The sequence below is a fragment of the Bufo bufo genome, chromosome 1, assembly GCF_905171765.1.
Source record: "Bufo bufo chromosome 1, aBufBuf1.1, whole genome shotgun sequence".
NCBI classification, from domain to species: Eukaryota; Metazoa; Chordata; class Amphibia; order Anura; family Bufonidae; genus Bufo; species Bufo bufo.
Window position 1 is genome coordinate 160,774,585 of NC_053389.1, and position 20,499 is coordinate 160,795,083.

At 46.1% G+C, this 20,499-nt stretch overlaps 1 protein-coding gene across 2 annotated transcripts; it reads left to right on the plus strand.

Annotated features, from left to right (window-relative positions):
• The first annotated feature begins 390 nt into the window (after positions 1-390).
• On the plus strand, positions 391-18,899 carry TMEM218 (transmembrane protein 218). 2 transcript variants are annotated; one of them, XM_040431115.1, is made up of 4 exons: positions 391-418; positions 6,227-6,337; positions 9,620-9,722; positions 18,683-18,899. In XM_040431115.1, exons 2-4 carry the CDS (start codon positions 6,228-6,230, stop codon positions 18,815-18,817), a joined length of 348 nt encoding a protein of 115 aa, XP_040287049.1. In that variant the 5' UTR covers positions 391-418; position 6,227; the 3' UTR covers positions 18,818-18,899. The 2 variants fall into 2 exon arrangements, with proteins under 2 accessions (XP_040287049.1, XP_040287050.1); XM_040431116.1 differs by lacking the exon at positions 391-418 and adding an exon at positions 444-536.
• Positions 18,900-20,499: the final 1,600 nt, after the last annotated feature.

Sequence of the window (20,499 nt, forward strand, 5' to 3'; positions counted from 1 at the left end):
CCTCATATGGCTATGTGAACTGAAAAAAAATATGGAAAATCACAGGGTCTTGAAGGGGTTACAGTAACCAACTGCTAGTTCATTAACCCCCCCATCATCCTCAGTCCACATGCTATCCTATATAATATAGTCTCTCACTGGTATTGACCAGTGATGAATCACTAGGGAATGTAGATCCTTGTGAATCAATCCTTTTGTGGGATTTGCTATGATTTCAGGCCTAAGTAACCAAAGCTAAGCAGTGTTGCTAGGTAACGCGCGTCAGCCACTCAGTAAGCGAGAAGGCAATGAGACGTCGCTTGTGATTGAAGAGACGGTGGACTCAGTGATGTTAAGTCAGCTTTGATTGGACGAGAAGCGCTCCTTGTTTAAACTGATACAAACTGCAGGGAGAGCGGCTACTGAGCACGGGGAGCGGGTAAGTATAATCGGGCCGGGAGGAAGCGCAGTGGGCCTGGTGATTTGCAGCCGTCAGTGCGGGTAGCCTGGAGTCTCTGGTAACGGAGGAGCCTGGGGGGAGATATAGCCAAATATCGGTAATATAACACATAGCATGGAACGTAAGCAGCGCCGTTACCCATAGCAACCACAGACGCCTTTTTTGTAATGCTGGGTTTAGAATACGAAAGTAGCAGCCATGTTGGTTGCTATGGGTAACACCTAAACTGTGCCAGTTGTTGTTTTTCTTTTATAAATCTCCCATATGTGTCAGGAACATTTGTGGAGTGTGTCATCTAGGATATATTCTAACAGTTTACAGCTGCATTCAAAGGAAGGGCGTTGTACAGGGCGCCAGGTCTAAAAAGCCCAATTGTTACGTATGTGATTGGAGAAGTAAGCGTGGCCTGCAGCAGGTATGACGTCCTCTTTCTTCGAATCAAACCCCACACGTAGGTTTCTGCACTTTGGTGTTTTTTGCATCTGCATTATTATTATTATATATTTTTTTTTTGTGTGACACAGTTGTTTAGGAAAAATTGGCGCCAGAAAAAACGCATGCGGTTCCAACAAACATATAAAAACGTCAGAGCAAATTTGTGTGTGACAGGACCCTAAAGCTGAGAATCTATGTGGGGCCGAGCAGTTATTAAGGCTTCGTTCACATTTCCGTGTACATTTGACATCCGTGAAAAATTCAGTCCGTGTTTGATCTGTGAAGGATCCGTGTTTGGTCCGTGTGCCCTTTTTTTGGCCTCCGCGTGTCATCTATAATTTACGGACACTATTTGGGCTACTTTCACACTCGCATTTTGGCTTTCTGTTTGTGAGATCCGTTCAGGGCTCCCACAAGCGGTCCAAAATGGATCAGTTTTGCCCTAATGCATTCTGAATGGAAAAGGATCCGCTCAGAATGCATCAGTTTGGCTCCGTTCTGCCTCCATTCCGCTTTGTAGGCGGACACCATGCTTGCAGCATTTTGGTGTCCGTCTGACAAAACTGAGCCAAACGGATCCATCCTGACACACAATGTAAGTCAATGGGGACGGATCAGTTTTCACTGACACAATCTGGCACAATAGAAAACGGATCCGTCCTCCATTGACTTTTAATGGTGTTCAAGACTGATCCGTTTTGCTATGTTACATATAATACAAACTGATCCGTTTTGAATGGATGCATGCGGTTGTATTATCTTGTATTAGTATTATTTGTGTCAAGGTGTCAGTTTTGTTGGTACTATTTTAGGGTACAGATGATTTTTGGTTGCTCTAAATTACACTTTTTGTGAGGCAGGGTAACGAAAAATAGCTGTTTTGGCACAGTTTTTATTTTTTGTTATTTACAATGTTCATCTGACAGGTTAGATCATGTGCTATTTTTATAGAGCAGGATATTACGGACGCGACAATACCAAATATGAATACTTTTTTTGGTTGGTTGTTTCAGTTTTACATAATAAAGCATTTTTGAAAAAAAAACATTTTTTTGTTTCTCCATAGTTTGAGAGCCATAGTTTTTTTTTTTTTTTGGGCGATTGTCTTAGGCAGGGTATAATTTTTGTGGGATGAGATGACTGTTTGATTGGCACAATTTTGTGGGGCATATGACTTTTTTTGATCGCTTGCTATTACACTTTTTGTGATGTGAAATGGCTTTTTTGACACTTTTTTTTTTTATTTTTTTTACGGTGTTCACAGTGATAGGTCATGTGATATTTTTATAGAGCCGGTTGATACGGACGTGGTGATACCTAATATCAACTTTTATTTTATTTTTCCCTATTTTTTATTTTTTTTTACTTATTTTGGGAAAAGCCCGCTTTACTTGAAACTTTATTTTTTTTCACTTTATTTTTTTGTCCCACTCTGGAATTTCAACTTTTGGGGGTCTGATCCCCTTTACAATGCATTACAATACTTCTGTACAATGCATTGGCTGTAAGTGTATTACACACTTCAACCTAACAGGGGGCTGGATCTCACAGGCTGTCACGGAAGGCAGCCACGATGCATCAGGAAGACATTGGGCTGCCTTCCCTGTAGGGATTGACCGATATTGATTTTTTAGGGCCGATACTGATAATTTGTGAACTTTCAGGCCGATAGCCGATAATTTATACCGATATTCTGGGAATTTTTATTTTTGAGAAAAAAAAAAATTCCTACACAAATCTGCTGAAAATTAATATGTTTATTGTTAATGTGTATTTTTTTTTTATAAATCTTTTTCATTTATACTTAATATTTTTGTGTTTTTTTTTTTACTAACTTTTAACCCCCTTAGGGACTAGAATCTTTGTCCTATTCACCCTGATAGATCTCTATCAGGGTGAATAGGATCTCACACTGTCCCTGCTGCTCTGTGCATAGTGCACACAGCAGCATGGAGCTGAACATGGCAGCCAGGGCTTCAATAGCGTCCTGGCTGCCATGGTAACCGATCGGAGCCCCAGGCTTACACAGCTGGGGCTCCGATCGGAGGAGCAGGGGAGAGGGGATCCTGTGGCCACTGCCACCAATGATTAATACTGGGGGGGGGGGCGCACTGCGCCACCAATGTTTTTACTATTGGCCGGGATTGGGACGGGGGTGGGGGGCGCACTGCGCCACCAATGATTAATACTGGGGGGCTTGGGGGGGCGCACTGCGCCACCAATGAAGATAAGCCTCTCATTCATTCATATACAGGAGGCGGGAGCTGGCTGCAGAATCACATAGCCGGCTCCCGACCTCTATCAGCGGTAGCTGCGATCCGCGGCACCTGAGGAGTTAACTACCGCGGACCGCAGCTATCGCTCATAGAGGTCGGGAGCCGGCTATGTGATTCTGCAGCCAGCTCCCGCCTCCTGTATATGAATGAATGAGAGGCTTATCTTCATTGGTGGCGCAGCGGCCACAGCCCCTCCCCTCCTCTTATGTTCTATCCCCTCATTGGCGGCAGCAGCAGCACAGGGGGAGGAGACACTGCTTCCTTCTCCCCTGTGCTGCGGAGGGAACACAGAGAGCGCTGAGAGCAGCGCGTTCTGTGTTCCCCATACGTTATCGGTATATCGGCAAAATTCATGCTGATACCGATAACGTTCAAAATCCTCAATATCGGCCGATAATATCGGCCAAACCGATAATCGGTCGATCCCTACTTCCCTGCCATCGGGTCCCTGTCATAGCAGCACGGGGACCCGATGGCCAACCCACACCCGGCAGGATCCTGCACGTGCCGCAGTCAGCGGTGACCGCGGCAGTGCGAGGATTAATGCGCCAGCATCGTTGTTTTCACCGATGCCGTCGCATAAAGCAGGGGTACAGCTATCAGTGATTGCTGGACCCCTGCCGCTGATCGGGCGGTTGCAGCTCCTGCACCTGCCCAATCAGCCCGCCGTACATGTACGGCACTGGTCCTTAAGTTAAATCCTCCAGCGCCTTACATGTACGGCGCTACAGTGTGAGGGTTAATGCGTCAGCATCTGTGTTTTCTCATCCGTCCCATTGGGGGACACAGGCTTTGACCATGGGAATAGCTGTTGCCGCTAGGAGGCGGACACTAAGCACACAAAGTGTAAGCTCCTCCCTCTTCAGCTATACCTTTCTGCAGGGACCAAGCTAATCAGTTTTAGCTTAGTGTCTGTAGGAGGCAGACCTTCCTGCGTTCCAGGTCTGCTGATTTACTAATTTTGTGTCTTTTTTTTTCTAGTGGTAAGCTTCAGGCAGTCCGGGTAAAACTGCCTGCACTTCCACCCAGGAGACCAGGGGGTCACCTAAACCCCCTGCTCGTTGCCGCTCTCTAGAAGAAAAGGAGGACCAGAGGTCCCTGTAAAAACCTGTCTCCCACCAGCATTCGCATCACCACAGCCGCCCCAGCGCAAGTCCCCTCTGTTCCTGTGTAGCGTCCCTCACCAAGGGGCGGCACACCGAAGGTGGTGATCCGGCTGGAGTCAGTGGGGCAGAAGACGTCTGACGAGTGAGTAGGATCAGTGCTCCCCTCCACCCTCCCTCCAGTAACCCCCTGCAGGACCCGTCCAGATTTCTCTCCTTTAAGGGTTAACATACCTTGGACGCTGCTGCAGCAAGGGGGTGGCTGCTTTCTTTGTACACGCCGCGCGTCTGCTGCAGATTTCCGGGCTGACGGCGTCCTCTGGAGCGCATCGGGAGAGGAGGGGGCGGAGTTTACTTCCCTGAGCGGCGCATCGGTTCTGGGGCAGCCGCGGCCGTTGTAAATGGAGGCCCCTGCTTCTGTCCGGCCTATTAAAGCCGTCTAAGATACTGGCCAGGGACAATAAGCCCCCCCCCCCCCCCCCCCCCCCCCATGGCTTATTGTCCCTGGCCAGTATCTGAGACGGCCGGGGATGCTGGCGTGGTTCCGACTAGCGTGGGGGGCGTGGCCTGAGAGGATGGACGGGTGCTGGAGTCGGCAGCATTTTTTGGGAGTGGGGCTTGTGTTCGCCCCGCCCACTTCTGGATTTGTAAAGCTCCTGGCGGGAAATGAGGGTCTGACTGGCGTTTGGAGGGACACAGGCTTTTTTGGTTGCAAATATATCTATCCGTAGAGTGTCGGAACTCGCGGTTCTGTCATGTCGGTCGCCCTTCCTGATCCGCCATCAGGATAAGGTGGTCCTTCGCCCTGTGCAGTCCTTGTTGCCGAAGGTGGTCACGACGTTCCATCTAAATGAGGAGATTATTCTTCCTTCATTTTGTCCGGACCCGTCTCATCCTCGAGAACGGTCGTTCCATACTCTGGATCTGGTCCGTGTAGTCCGTATCTATCTGTCCCAGATGGCATCTTTCAGGCGGACGGATTCCTTGTTTGTGATTCCAGAGGGGCCGAGACGAGGGCTGGCAGCGTCAAAGACTTCCATTTCCAGATGGATGTTTGGCTATTGTGGAAGAGTACCGCATTAAGGACCGGGCCCCGCCCTTCCGGGTGACTGCTCATTCGGCTCGGGCAGTGGGAGCCTCTTGGGCGATGCATCACGGGGCTTCGGCCCTTCAGGTGTGCAAGGCGGCAACCTGGTCGTCTTGGCATACTTTTTTCCAAGTTTTACAGGGTAAACACCTTTGCATCTCCTGACGCTTCTTTAGGATGTAGAGTTTTGCAAACAGCGGTTCTCTGATTGGCAGGGGGGTTGTAGTTAAGCCCACCCTCAGGGACTGCTCTGGAACGTCCCATGGTCAATGCCTGTGTCCCCCAATGAGACGGATGAGAAAACTAGATTTTTGTACTTACCATACCCATTGTTTTGTGTATGGCCTGTGTGGTTCTAGGTTTGCACATAATGTGATTTTCTTGTGTCTGGCTTCTCCTACTGCTTTAGCACTAAACTGATCAGCTATACCCTTCCTGCAGGGACCAAGCTGAAGAGGGAGGAGCTTAGACTTTGTGTGCTTAGTGTCCGCCTCCTAGCGGCAACAGCTATACCCATGGTCAAAGCCTGTGTCCCCCAATGAACGGAAGAGAAACAGATTTTACGGTGAATACAAAAATCAAGTTTTCACCGATGCCGGCGCATAAAGTGACTGCCGGACCCCTGCCGCTGATCGGGCGGGCGCAGCTCCTGCACCTGCCCAATCAGCCCCGCCGTACATGTACGGCGCGGGTCCTTAAGGGGTTAAAAATCCCATGCAGTGATACATTTCAACAAAATCATCAGCTATGAGAGGTGTTAGGTCAGGGCTGGTTTGCGTTCACAGGCGGAAAGTAGAGATCTTGAAAATGAGGTGAGCACAAGTTCTAAGAAAAAGTAGCAGAACTTTCTGCTGATTAATCTGATGTCTTGTGTTTTCTCCCCTAGCATGGCCACCACTGTCCTCGGTGTGGGCATCGGAGTGATTGTGATCGCTGTTATTTGGGTGGTGACTCTTCTGGTCTGCGTCCTTCTGACTCGAGCCTCTGGAGCAGCACGGTAAGATTCACTGTCCTGGATAATACTGCTCTGTGTTACTAAAGCTCCATCATGATCTATCCATTGCTGTACCCAAGTTGAGTGGCACCAACCTACAGTCCCTTGAAAAAATATTCATCCCCCTTGAACTTTTCCAAAAAAATTTTCACGTTACACCCACAAACTTAAATGTATTTTTGGGGGATTTTATGTTATAGACCAACACAAAGTAGCAAGTATTTGTAAAAGAAAATATGGGGTTTTCAAAATTTTTAATAAATAAAATGTGTAAAGTGGGGCGTGCACTTGTATTCAGACCCCCTGATTCAATACTTTGTAGGACCACCTTTGATGCAATTACAGCTGCAAGTTTTGGGGCATGTCTCTACCAGCTTTACACATCTATAGTAGGTCTGCAGCTTTCGATTATTTTAGTAATCAAGTATTCTACCGATTTAATCAAGTACTCTGATAAGAAAAAACTACATAATAGAACGTTTTCTTTTATAAAAACTCATCAGCTCCCCCAATGCCATCATCAGACCCCCCTACCGTCAGGCTCCCCAGCCGCTCCCCCTCCTAGCCATAAGTCCCCAGCGCCAGTGATATGCCGACACTCCAGAGATCTATCTTATTCTTTGCGCGCTGCACTGGCCTCCTGTCGTCACACAGCGTCAGGTCAGAGTCTACGCTTATGTGCACTACATCCTGACAATGTGTGTATGTCAGGATACAGTGCAGTGGGAGACCACGGAGCATGAGTAATAGCAAGCACTTGGGGTCCATTCACACGTTGGTTGCGTGTTTTGTGGATCCACGGATCCGCAAAACACGGACACCGGCAATGTGCGTTCCGCATTTTGCGGACCGCACATCGCCGGCACTAATAGAATATGCCTATTCTTGTCCGCAATTGCGGACAAGAATAGGACATGTTCTATTTTTTTCAGGAACGGAAATGCGGACCCGGAAATGAATGTGTCCGCAATTCCGTTCCGCAAAATGAGGAACAAAATTGCGGACGTGTGAATGGGGCCTTAAGGCTACTTTCACACTAGAGTTTTTTGCGGATCCGTCATAGATCTGCAGAAACGCTTCCGTTACAATAATACAACCGCATGCATCCGTCATGAACGGATCCGGTTGTATTATGTCTTCTATAGCCATGACGGATCCGTCATGAACACCATTGAAAGTCAATGGGGACGGATCCGTTTTCTCTCTTTCGTCTTACTACGCACCACATTGCGGACAGAAAAACGCTGCTTGCAACATTATCCTTACCGCGTTGGGGATGCAGCCAAACTAAACGGAATGCATTCTGGTGCACTCCGTTTCGTTCAGTTCAGTTTTATCCCCATTGACAATGAATGGGGACAAAACTGAAGTGTTTTCTTCCACTATTGAGATCCTATGACTGATCTCAATAGTGGAATTGAAAACACTAATGTGAAAGTAGCCTTAGGGTACTTTCACACTAGCGTTTTTCTTTTCCGGCGCTGAGTTCCGTCCTAGGGGCTCAAATCCAGAAAAGAACTGATCAGGTTTATCCCCATGCATTCTGAATGGAGAGCAATCCGTTCAGGATGCATCAGGATGTCTTCAGTTCAGTCTTTTTGACTGATCAGGCTTTTCAGAAAACCGCAGCATGTTGTATTTTTACCTCCGGCCAAAAATCCTGAACACTTTGACTGAACGCCGGATCCGGTCTTTTTCCCATTGACTTGCATTAACGCTGTGTGTTCAGTCAAACCGGATCCGGCTTTTGCATGTTAAACCCGAAAGATGTGAAAAAAAAGTTAAAGTCCATAAATGGCGGATCCGTTTTTTCCAATGCATTTTTTCATTGTGATCAAAATCCTGATCAGGATTCAAATGTAATCTGTTTTCACACGTTTTTCCGGATCCGGCGGGCAGTTCCGGTGTCGGAATTGAACGCGGGATTTAAACAACGCTAGTGTGAAAGTAGCCTAACTCGCGCTCTGTGGTCACATGGCACAAATGAATCGATGCAAAAAAATTTGCTTCGAGTTACTCGATTTAATCGAGTAATTGTTTCATCCCTTATCTAGAGGCTGACATTTTTGTCAATTCTTCTTTGCAAAATAGCTCAAGCTCAGTCAGATTGGATGGTGAGCGTCTGTGAACTGCAATTTTCAAGTCTTGCCGCAGATTCTCAATGGGATTTAGGTCTGGACTTTGCCGGGCCATTCTAACCCATGAATATACTTTGGTCTAAACCAGTGATGCCCAACCTGCGGCCCTCCAGCTGTTGTAAAACTATAACTCCCATCATGCCCTGTTGCAGGTTGATAGCTATAGGCTGTCTTTGCAACAGCTGGAGGGCCGCAGGTTGGGCATCCCTGATCTGAACCATTCCCTTGTAGCTCTGGCTGTATGTTTAGGGTCGTTGTCCTGCTGGAAGGTGAACCTCCCCCCAGTCTCAAGTCTTTTGCTGCCTCTAACAGGTTTTCCTCCAGGATTGCCCTGTATTTGGCTCCGCCCATCTTCCCATCAACTCTGACCAGCTTCCCTGTCCCTGCTGAAGAAAAGCCTCCCCACAACATGATGCTGCCACCACTGTTTTTCACAGTGGGGATGGTGTGTTAGTGTTAGTTTTCCGCCACACATAGCGTTTTGCAGTTAGGCCCATAAGTTTAAACTTTGGTCTCATCTGACCAGATCACCTTCTTCCACATATTTGCTGTGTCCCCCATAAGGCTTGTGGCAAACTGCAAACCGGACTTCTTATTGCTTTACACTTCTGCACGCGGGTGATGCTAGGGAGGCTCGTCCCAGTAACCGCCTGCCAATGGCTGCTCCCCCTGACACTGGATGTTTTCATCTGCGCACGGGGAGAAGCAGCGGCGGCCGTGGGGAGCCAGGTACGTAGAATCAGTGTGAGGGGCCCGGGCATATGGGGGGGCATTTCCAGGCTCGGATAACCCCTTTAATCTTCTGCTGTTCCGTTTTCTTTGGAGAGTTTTCTAGGGTTGGGGCCAATCATTTGTGTGCAGTACTGCAGAGGGGGAGGCTGCTTCTGCTGCAGTCAGTTGTCGTACATCGGTAAAGAGAAACTTGTCTCATCTCTCCTGGGACATACAAGAGAAGATGTCTTTACATATTTCTCATTTATAACTAATCAGTCAAACAGGAGCAAAGAAAAGGAGGAGATGAAGGAAGAAGAGCTGGGATTTTTATTTTTATTTTTTATTATTCATTTTTTGCATTTTCTATATTTTGTGTGCCTGTAGTTGCTCTCTCCTAGTGTCTCTTTTGCTGATAATGGTTGTTCTTGTTCAGGTTATCAAGCATCGCGTTGTTCTTCCTGGCTGTGATCATCACTCTCATTCTGGTATTTTTTCCACGAGCAAGCGAAACTCCCTCCCCAGAAAAGGAAGTTCAGGTATTCCTTCTGTCCTATCTATATTGCACTGACAATACAGCTATAGTAGCTCCGATCCATACAGAGAGACACTGAGAGATACAAGTGTTATTGCTGCATGTATTCCAGTCTTATGTAATATGGGTGCTGAGGAGGCTGGAAAAATGAAGAAGCAGGTTACTGATACAGTCCACGGTCATACCAGTACACACATAAAGACAAGGTGCTTGTCCCTAAAAGGTAGTAGCTCCGATCCATACAGAGAGACAGAACAGAATAGAATAGATAAAAATCGTATTATGAAAAAGCACTGATTGAACAGTTTGAGGCTACCACCAAAAACTTAGTAGATAGAAAAATAGGGGAAAATTGATCTATGAAGGGCTGCAAATTAGCTCTAAGCAAGCTCTGTCTCTAATGCCACTGTAGCTATCCTATAAGTCAGTGTTCAACCTTTTAAATGGGCCTTGAGACATGACTTGGATAATGATTAACCCCTTCCCGACACATGATGTACTATTATGTCATAGAAGCCACTGCGTTCCCGCAATTTGACATAATAGTACGTTATGGTGATCGGGCGGGCACCGGAGCAGTGCGCGCCCGATCACTGCAGGGGCCCGGCAGTCCCTGGTAGCGGGGCCCCTGCTGTATCCGCCGGCATCGCTGTAAAAGCCAATGTCGGCGGATTAACCCCTTCTATGCCGCGGTCCGCGCTGACCGCGACATAGAAGGGGTTTGTTTAGGGTGAGGGAGCGCATCGAGTCCCCGCGCTGCTGTGGCGGGGACTCGATGTGTCAGAAGGCAGCCCGATGCCGTGCAGAGGCTGCCCAATGCCTTGCACGGCATTGGGACCTGCCTTCTACGGCTGCCTCAGGCTGGGTCTCCTAGGCAACCTGTTAGTGTATTACTCACTGTAGTACACGAACAGGCAATGCATTACAATACAGATGTAAATGCAACACCAAGCGATCAAAAAGGCATATACCGCCCACAATAGTACCAATCAAACCGTCACCTCATCCCACAAAAAATGAGACCCTACCTAAGAGAATCGTTAAAAAAAAAAAAAAAGCTATGGCTCTCAGACTATGGATACACTAAAACATCATTATTTCGGTTTAAAAAATGCTATTATTGTGTAAAACTTTACATAAATAAGAAAAAGTAGACCTATTGGGTATTGCCACGTCCGTAACGATCTGCTCTATAAAAAAAAAGTCACATGACCCAATCCCTCAGGTAAACGCTGTAAAAATAAATATATAAAAACTGCGCCAAAACAACCAATGTTTTGGTCACCTTGCCCCATAAAGTGTAATAATGAATTTTAAAAACATGTACCCAACATGTTACCAATAAAAATGTCAACTCTTCCTGCAAAAAACAAGCTCCTGCACAAGACGATCGGCAGAAAAATAAAAAACAATAGGGCGTTCAGAAAATGGAGATACAAAAATTTCATCTCCATTTTCCATTAATTCTTGTGGAACACCTAAAGGGTTAACAAAGTTTGTAAAATAAGTTTTGAATACCTTGACGGGTGTAGTTTCTAAAATGGGGTCATTTTGGGGTGGTTTCTATTATGTAAGCCTCACAAAGTGACTTCAGACCTGAACTTCGTCCTTAGGCCTCCTGCACACGACCGTATGGCTTTTTTAGTGTTTTGCGGTCCATTTTTAACGGACCCGTTGTTCCGTTTTTCCGTATGGCATATACAGTATACAGTAATTACATAGATAAAATTGGGCTGGGCATAACATTTTCAACAGATGGTTCCGCAAAAAACGGAATGGAAACGGAAGACATACGGATGCATTTCCGTATGTGTTCCGTTTTTTTGCGGACCCATTGACTTGAATGGAGCCACGGAACGTGATTTGCGGGCAAGAACAATAATGTTCTATCTTTAAACGGAAATACGGAAACGGAATGCATACGGAGTGCATTCCTTTTTTTGGCGGAACCATTGAAATGAATGATTCCGTATACGGAACGCTAAAAACGGCCAGTAAACGGGGGAAAAAAACCGGTCGTGTGCAGGAGGCCTTAAAGTGGATTTTGGAAATTTTCGGAAAAATTTCAAGATTTGCTTCTAAACTACTAAGCCTTGTAACGTCCCTAAAAAATATAATTTTCAAAATAATCCAAACATGAAGTAGACATATGGGAAATGTAAAGTAATAACTATTATATGAGGTATCACTATCTATTATAAAAGTAGAGAAATAGAAAATTTGGGGATTTTTGCAAAATCTTTGGTAAATTTGGGATTTTTTCACAAATAAAGGTGAACTATATTGAGTCAAATTTATGACTGTCACGAAGTACAATGTGCCACGAGAAAACAGTCTCAGAATGGCTTGGATAAGTAAAAGTGTTCCAAATTATTACTACCTAAAGTGACACGTCAGATTTTCAAAAAATGGCCTGGGCAGAAGAGCAAAAACTGGCCCGGGGTAGAAGGGGTCAATCCATTACCTCATCTTTAGAGTGCCTTACATCTGGTGGCATTAGCGGCAGAGCTTGCTAAGAGCACATTTCCCTTCTTAGAATTCCAGAGGAGCGGAAGATTCCTCAATCTTATTAGGCGCTCTCCATGAGGCCTCTTTCACACGACCGTATGGCTTTTTCTGTGTTTTGCACTCCGTTTTTCACGGATCCATTGTTCCGTTTTTTGTTTCCGTTGTGTATGGCATATACAGTAATTACATAGAAAAAATTGGGCTGGGAATAACATTTTCAATAGATGGTTCCGCAAAAACGGAACGGATACAGAAGAGATACGGATGCATTTCCGTATGTATTCCGTTTTTTTGGCGGACCCATTGACTTGAATGGAGCCACGGAACGTGATTTGCGGGCAATAATAGGACATGTTCTATCTTTCAACGGAACGTAAATACGGAAACGGAATACATACCGAGTACATTCCGTCTTTTTTGCTGAACCATTGAAATGAATGGTTCCGTATACGGAAACGCAAATAACGGCCTGTAAAAAAAACGGTCGTGTGCAGGAGGCCTAAGGAGATATAGTATCCCCCAAATCTTGATCTGGGCCTTTCACTCAGTTAAGCCAATACTCTCTGCACTGATGAAGGGCAATCGCCCTGAAACAACTGTTTGCAGATTATTATCCAAGTCCTGTCTCAAGGCCTGTTTAAAAGGTCGAACACTGACTTACAGGATAGCTGCCTTACATCTGGTGGCATTAGGGGCAGAGCTTGGTAAGAGCTCCTCTTCTAAGATATGTATAGATATACCAGAGATGAGCAAATCAATTCTATCCATTTAGAATTCATCGTGAGTTTTCCCAATAAATTAGATTCTAAGAAACCCAAATATTTTCCAATTCAAGAGAGACCCATGTGTGGAAAACATGTGCAATTCAGCTTTAACAAAAGCTGAGTGTTTCACAATACAGCATAGCCTTCCTACCAGACGGCGATGATGCCGAATCTGATCAATTAACCCCTCAGATGCCACGGTCAATAGCAATCTTGACATCTGTGGAGTTAGGCTACGTCTACACGACGACATTTGTTGCGCGACATTTTGTTGCACTAATGTCGCGCGACAATTTTTATAATGGCAGTCTATGGTGTCGCACTGCAACATGCAACATGCTGCGACTGCGAAGCAACAGTCGCAGAAAATCCATTCGAGATGGATTTTTCTGCGACTGTTGCGTCGCAGTCGCAGTATGTTGCATGTTGCAGTGCGACACCATAGACTGCCATTCTGAAAATTGTCGCGCGACATTAGTGCAACAAAATGTTGCGCTACAAATGTTGCAGTGTAGTTGTGCCCTATCTGTCGCGCGACTTACTCTACCATTTTGTAGTCACCTTGCTCTCTCCCCCCCCCCCCCCCCCCACATAAAATTGAATAACCGTGATCAAAAAGTTGTACCAATAAAAACTTCAGTTTGTTCCGCAAAAAAAAACAAGCCCTCATACAGCTCTGTGGATGGAAAGAACATTTTTTGCAAAGGTAGTAAAACAAAATAAAAACTACACAAGCCTCAGAATAAGGAAGTCATGTCATTTTTAGCGCACGGTGAACACCGTAATATCAAAGCCCAAAAAACCTTGGCGGGATTGTGGATTTTTTATTTTATTTTTTTCAATTTCACCGCACAAAGAATTTTTTCCCCCCGTTTTCCAATAAAAGACAGTAAATTAAATGGTGCATCCCACAAAAAATAAACCCTTGCAAAAGTCATGGTTCTTGGAATACGAGGGAAAAAAAATGAAAATGGGCTTCTTCTTGAAGGGGTTAAATGGAATTTTATTCAATAAAATCTGTATAGCTCCACCTGTTTTTTGTTCTTTTTCTTATTTGTGTGCCCAACTCGCTGAGGTAGACACACATGCTCCGTTCCATTCTTCAACTGCCACCAGCTGTGACAGTTAGGCCTCATGCACACGACCGTTTTTTTTTAAGGTCCGCAAAAACGGGGTCCGTAGGTCCGTGATCCGTGACCGTTTTTTCATCCGTGGGTCTTCCTTGATTTTCGGAGGATCCACGGACATGAAAAATAAGTCGTTTTGGTGTCCGCCTGGCCGTGCGGAGCCAAACGGATCCGTCCTGAATTACAATGCAAGTCAATGGGGACGGATCCGTTTGACGTTGACACAATATGGTGCAATTTCAAACGGATCCGTCCCCCATTGACTTTCAATGTAAAGTCTGGACGGATCCGTTTGACGTTGACACAATATGGTGCAATTTCAAACGGATCCGTCCCCCATTGACTTTCAATGTAAAGTCAGGAGTCCCTTTTATACCATCGAATCTGAGTTTTCTCCAATCCGATGGTATATTTTAACTTGAAGCGTCCCAATCACCATGGGAACGCCTCTATGTTAGAATATACTGTCGGATATGAGTTAGATCGTGAAACTCAGATCCGACAGTATATTCTAACACAGAGGCGTTCCTATGGTGATGGGGACGCTTCAAGTTAGAATATACTAAGAACTGTGTACATGACTGCCCCCTGCTGCCTGGCAGCACCCGATCTCTTACAGGGGGCTGTGATCCGCACAATTAACCCCTCAGGTGCTGCACCTGAGGGGTTAATTGTGCATATCATAGCCCCCTATAAGAGATCAGGTGCTGCCAGGCAGCAGGGGACAGACCCCCCTCCCTCCCCAGTTTTAATTTCATTGGTGGCCAGTCCGGCCCCCCCTCCCTCCCTCTATTGTATTATTTTCATTGGTGGCACAGTGTGCGGCCTCCCCTCTGCAGTCCTGGTTGCCATGGTTACTTATCAATATTAGAAGCATCATACTTATGTACTTAAAAAGGAAGATATCCAGCACCTCGATTTTTCGTGCTTAACAATGTTTATTCCACAAACCAAGTGTACAGCGGTAAGAAAATCCTCAAAGTACAAGCCCTAATACGGTCTACGCATTTCGAACCAGGTGGTTCTTAATCATGACCTAGCCAGCAGAATGCTTGGATGTATAGGGAGAGGTATAAGCAGTAGAAAGAGTGAAGTGCTTATGCCGCTGTACAGAACACTGGTGAGACCTCACTTGGAGTATTGTGCTCAGTACTGGAGGCCATATCTCCAGAAGGATATAGATACTCTAGAGAGAGTTCAGAGAAGAGCTACTAAACTAGTACATGGATTGCAGGATAAAACTTACCAGGAAAGGTTAAAGGACCTTAATATGTATAGCTTGGAAGAAAGAAGAGACAGAGGGGATATGATAGAAACTTTTAAATACATAAAGGGAATCAACTCGGTAAAGGAGGAGAGCATATTTAAAAGAAGAAAAACTACCACAAGAGGACATAGTTTTAAATTAGAGGGGCATAGGTTTAAAAGTAATATAAGGAAGTATTACTTTACTGAGAGAGTAGTGGATGCATGGAATAGCCTTCCTGCAGAAGTGGTAGCTGCAAATACAGTGAAGGAGTTTAAGCATGCATGGGATAGGCATAAGGCTATCCTTCATATAAGATAGGGCCAGGGACTATTAATAGGATTCAGATATATTGGGCAGACTAGATGGGCCAAATGGTTCTTATCTGCCGACACATTCTATGTTTCTATGAAACGCGTAGACCGTATTGGGGCTAGTACTTTGAGGATTTTCTTACCGCTGTACACTTGGTTTGTGGAATAAACATCGTTAAGCACGAAAAATCGAGGTGCTGGATATCTTCCTTTTTAAGTACATGAGTCTGGGTCTCATCCCATCCGTGCACTCTCCAAATTGCTGATGCAGGTGAGCTGGACTTTTACTATTGCAAGCATCATACTTACCTGCTGCGCTGTCTGTGACCGGCCGGAAGCTCCTCCTACTGGTAAGTGACAGGTCTGTGCGGCGCATTGCCTAATAATCTGTCACTTACCAGTAGGAGGAGCTCCCGGCCGGTCACAGACAGGTATGATGCTTCTAATATTGCTAAGTAAGGAGAGGCCGCACACTGTGCCACCAATGAAAATAATACAATGGAGGGAGGGGGGCCGCACACTGTGCCACCAATGAAAATAATACAATAGAGGGAGGGAGGGGGGGCCGCACACTGTGCCACCAATAAAAATAATACAATAGAGGGAGGGAGGGGGGGCCGCACACTGTGCCACCAATGAAAATAATACAATAGAGGGAGGGAGGGGGGGGCCACACACTGTGCCACCAATGAAAATAATACAATAGAGGGAGGGAGGTGGGGCCGCACACTGTGCCACCAATGAAAATAATACAATAGAGGGAGGGGGGGCCGGGGGGGGCCTCACACTGTGCCACCAATGAAAATAATACAATAGAGGGAGGGAGGGGGGGCCGCACTGGCCACCAATGAAATTAAAACTGGGGAGGGAGGGGGGTCTGCCCCCTGCTGTCTGGCAGCCCCTGATCTCTTATAGGGGGGTATGATATGAACAATTAACCCCTCAGGTGCAGCACCTGAGGGGTTAATTGTGCGGATCACAGCCCCCTGTAAGAGATCGGGTGCTGCCAGGCAGCAGGGGGCAGTCATGTACACAGTTCGTAGTATATTCTAACTAGAAGTGTCCCCATCACTATGGGAACGCCTCTGTGTTAGAATATACTGTCGGATATGAGTTTTCACGAAGTGAAAACTCCTCTCTGAAAAAGCTTTTATGCAGACGGATCTTCGGATCCGTCTGTATGAAAGTAACCTACGGCCACGGATCACAGACGCGGATGCCAATCTTGTGTGCATCCGTGTTCTTTCACGGACCCATTGACTTGAATGGGTACGTGAACCTTTTGTCCGTCAAAAAAATAGCACAGGTCATATTTTTTTGACGGACAGGAAACACGGATCACGGATGCGGCTGCAAAACGGTGCATTTTCCGAATTTTCCACGGACCCATTGAAAGTCAATGGGTCCGCGAAAAAAGACTGAAAACGGCACAACGGCCACGGATGCACACAACGTCGTGTGCATGAGGCCTTACAGGGAGAGGGCTGCAGCAATAAGGACACAGCCCAGAAAAAGGCACATGTCCTTAGCTGCAGCAGAAAGGACACACCCCAGAAAAGGGAACACTTCCTTAGCTGCAGCACAAAGGACCCCCCCAGAAAAAGGCACATGTCCTTAGCTGCGGCAGAAAGGACACACCCCAGAAAAGGGAACGCGTCCTTAGCTGCAGCAGAAAGGACACACCCCCAGAAAAGGGAACACGTCCTTAGCTGCAGCAGAAAGGACAACCCCCCAGAAAAGGCATGCGTCCTTAGCTGCAGCAGAAAGGACACACCCCAGAAAAAGGCACACGTCCTTAGCTGCAGTAGAAAGGACACACCCCAGAAAAAGGCACACGTCCTTAGCTGCAGCAGAAAGGACACATCCCCTGAGCTGCCAGCTTAAATTATATCTATCAGAACAATTGGAGCAAACCAAACAATTGAGGTACGGGGTTGATACAGATATTGACATGTGCTGTAGGATGCCTGAAATTTTTATTTTTTTTTATTAATTCTGGGACAGCCCTTTTAGTACACACTATATAAGCTGGGATCGGCCAAGTCAAGATGTGCAATGTCTAACGTGGGGATTCACCAACAGATGACTCCCTATTTAATAAGACAGAATTTCACAATGTACTTGATGCTTGTCTTAGTTCCCAATTGCTATAGGGAGCTCATGTGAGGCAATGGAACCCGAAAACGTTACTCTGCTTTTCCCAATTATTTGAGGGGGGGGGGGAGGAGGAAATGATGAAATAGAGTTAATTACGGTATATGTGATTTGTCTCATGCCATACATATGGGCAAAATCCGCTCCAGCGCCCAGTATCCGCTAGTGATGTGGCGATACCTACAGGCTTCTAATTGCCTTGTTTTCACACACGGCAGATACGGGGCCCAGAGCGCACGCAGCCTGAGATTACAGGTCACCGGATCAGAAATAAACACCATGAACGCAGGTATCTGCGGCTGCTTCAACTCTCGATGGCCACACTCGTCTGAGAACTAATTATAAGATTTGTGTTCCTGCCCCCCCATGCCCCCCTTTCCACCTGGCAGCACGAGGGCTCTATCAATAATACATGACTAGGGCTTTATGCACTGAAAGTCCACTAATTGGCTAATTAAAAAGCGAAACGCGTTGCCCAGACAAACATGTCATCCACAAGAGACTTGTTCTATGCGGGAGCCAAGGTCGGACTTAATATGGACTCCTCAGGATGACCTTTCGTGTTGCAGCAGCATGTTGGCCCCGTCCCTGGGGCCAGTTCACAGCTAAGGATAGCTCAGGAGATCACCTCTCATGTGTTCACACTTGTTTCATGCCCGGCAGCTCAAAAATAACTTTTATTAGGCTGCCGTTGACTTCTTTCATCATCCTGCTAGGGGTGGAGATGGCTGTATTCCCTGTGAGGATGGAGGTTGCGGGCAGATGTACCTGAGCAGGCTACGGTCATTAGGAGGTCCTCCTCCCTTTGTGTTATGCACAGTACTAACATTCAGATGTTCTCGGTCTTGTAGATTGTAGACACCTTCTTCATCGGCCGCTATGTCCTCCTATCCGTCATCAGCGTCGTCTTCCTTGGAAGCTTCTTCATGGCTCTCGTCTATTGCCTCCTGGAACCGGTCTATGCCAAACCTCTGCGGGTCCGGTAACATCTTGGAAATTCAGCATCTTGCATGATGGCGGTATTTTTACATAGGAGTCTGCTTCAGTTATTTATCTGTAAATCATTTGTGGAGGAAATAAATTATTTTTGATTAACAGGAGATGTGTTTTCTTGCAGCGGTAGCTATGAGGACGGTGTGATGCCTGGATCCTTGTTCCTTCTGCCTCTTCCTTTATGGTCATCGCTGTTGCATCCAATTACAGCATGTCTCTCTTAGTACTTGTATATGAAAGCTATGCTGGGATTGGTTGCCATGGACAATAGAGAGTTTTTTTCCTAAATCTCCCCCAATGTCTTTTTTTTTTTTCTTGGCATGGTAGCTGTGATAAAAGTGGCATCAAAAGACAGCACTGAAGCCAGATATTTTGCTGTACTTTTTGGTGCAATTGTCAGGTGTTCAGACAAGGCCTTAATGGGTTAGGGGAGGAAACCGGACAACTCTGAGGATCGACTGGAAATAAAGAATAGATCCAGCGCCACTGCTCTGTTTAAACCAGCTGCAGAAGTCATGTTACATCAACAACACATAGTAACATAGTAATATAGTACATAAGGCCAAAAAAAGACATTTGTCCATCCAGTTCGGCCTGTCATCCTACAAGTTGATCCAGAGGAAGGCAAAAAAACCCTGTGAGGTAGAAGCCAATTTTCCTCACTTTAGGGGAATAAAAAATTCCTTCCCGACTCCAATCAGGCAATCAGAATAACTCCCTGGATCAACGACCCCTCTCTAGTAGCTATAGCCTGTAATATCATTACACTCCAGAAATACATCCAGGCCCCTCTTGAATTCCTTTATTGTACTCACCATCACCACCTCCTCAGGCAGAGAGTTCCATAGTCTCACTGCTCTTACCGTAAAGAATCCTCTTCTATGTTTGTGTACAAACTTTCTTTCCTCCAGACGCAGAGGATGTCCCCTCGTCACAGTCACAGTCCTGGGGATAAATAGATGATGGGATAGATCTCTGTACTGCCCCCTGATATATTTATACATAGTAATTAGATCTCCCCTCAGTCGTCTTTTTTCTAACGTGAATAACCCTAATTTTGATAATCTTTCAGGGTACTGTAGTTGCCCCATTCCAGTTATTACTTTAGTTGCCCTCCTCTGGACCCTCTCCAGCTCTGCTATGTCTGCCTTGTTTACAGGAGCCCAGAACTGTACACAGTACTCCATGTGTGGTCTGACCAGTGATTTGTAAAGTAGTAGGAATATGTTCTCATCACGGGCATCTATGCCCCTTTTGATGCAACCCATTATCTTATTGGCCTTGGCAGCCGCTGCCTGACACTGTTTTTTGCAGCTTAGTTTGCTGTTTATTAAAATTCCTAGATCCTTTTCCATGTCACATGACTGCTTTGACCAATCACTGGCTTCTTCAGTACACCACAGAGGCCAGTGATTGGCTGCAGCAGTCACGTATTGTCAATGTGACTGATCATCTATTCTTTATTACAGATCGATCCTCTTGAAACCGGATGGGTCCTTTAAGGTGAAGCTCCACCTATAATCATCAGGTTGTTTCAAGTTAAAAATTCTGAGCTAATGTCCTAAAGCATGGGTGTCAAACATGCGGCCCGCGGGCCGCATGCGGCCCGCAATGAATATCTTTGCGGCCCGGCAAAGATGCAGCATCGCAGACTGCTATGTATGAGCCGGGAGAG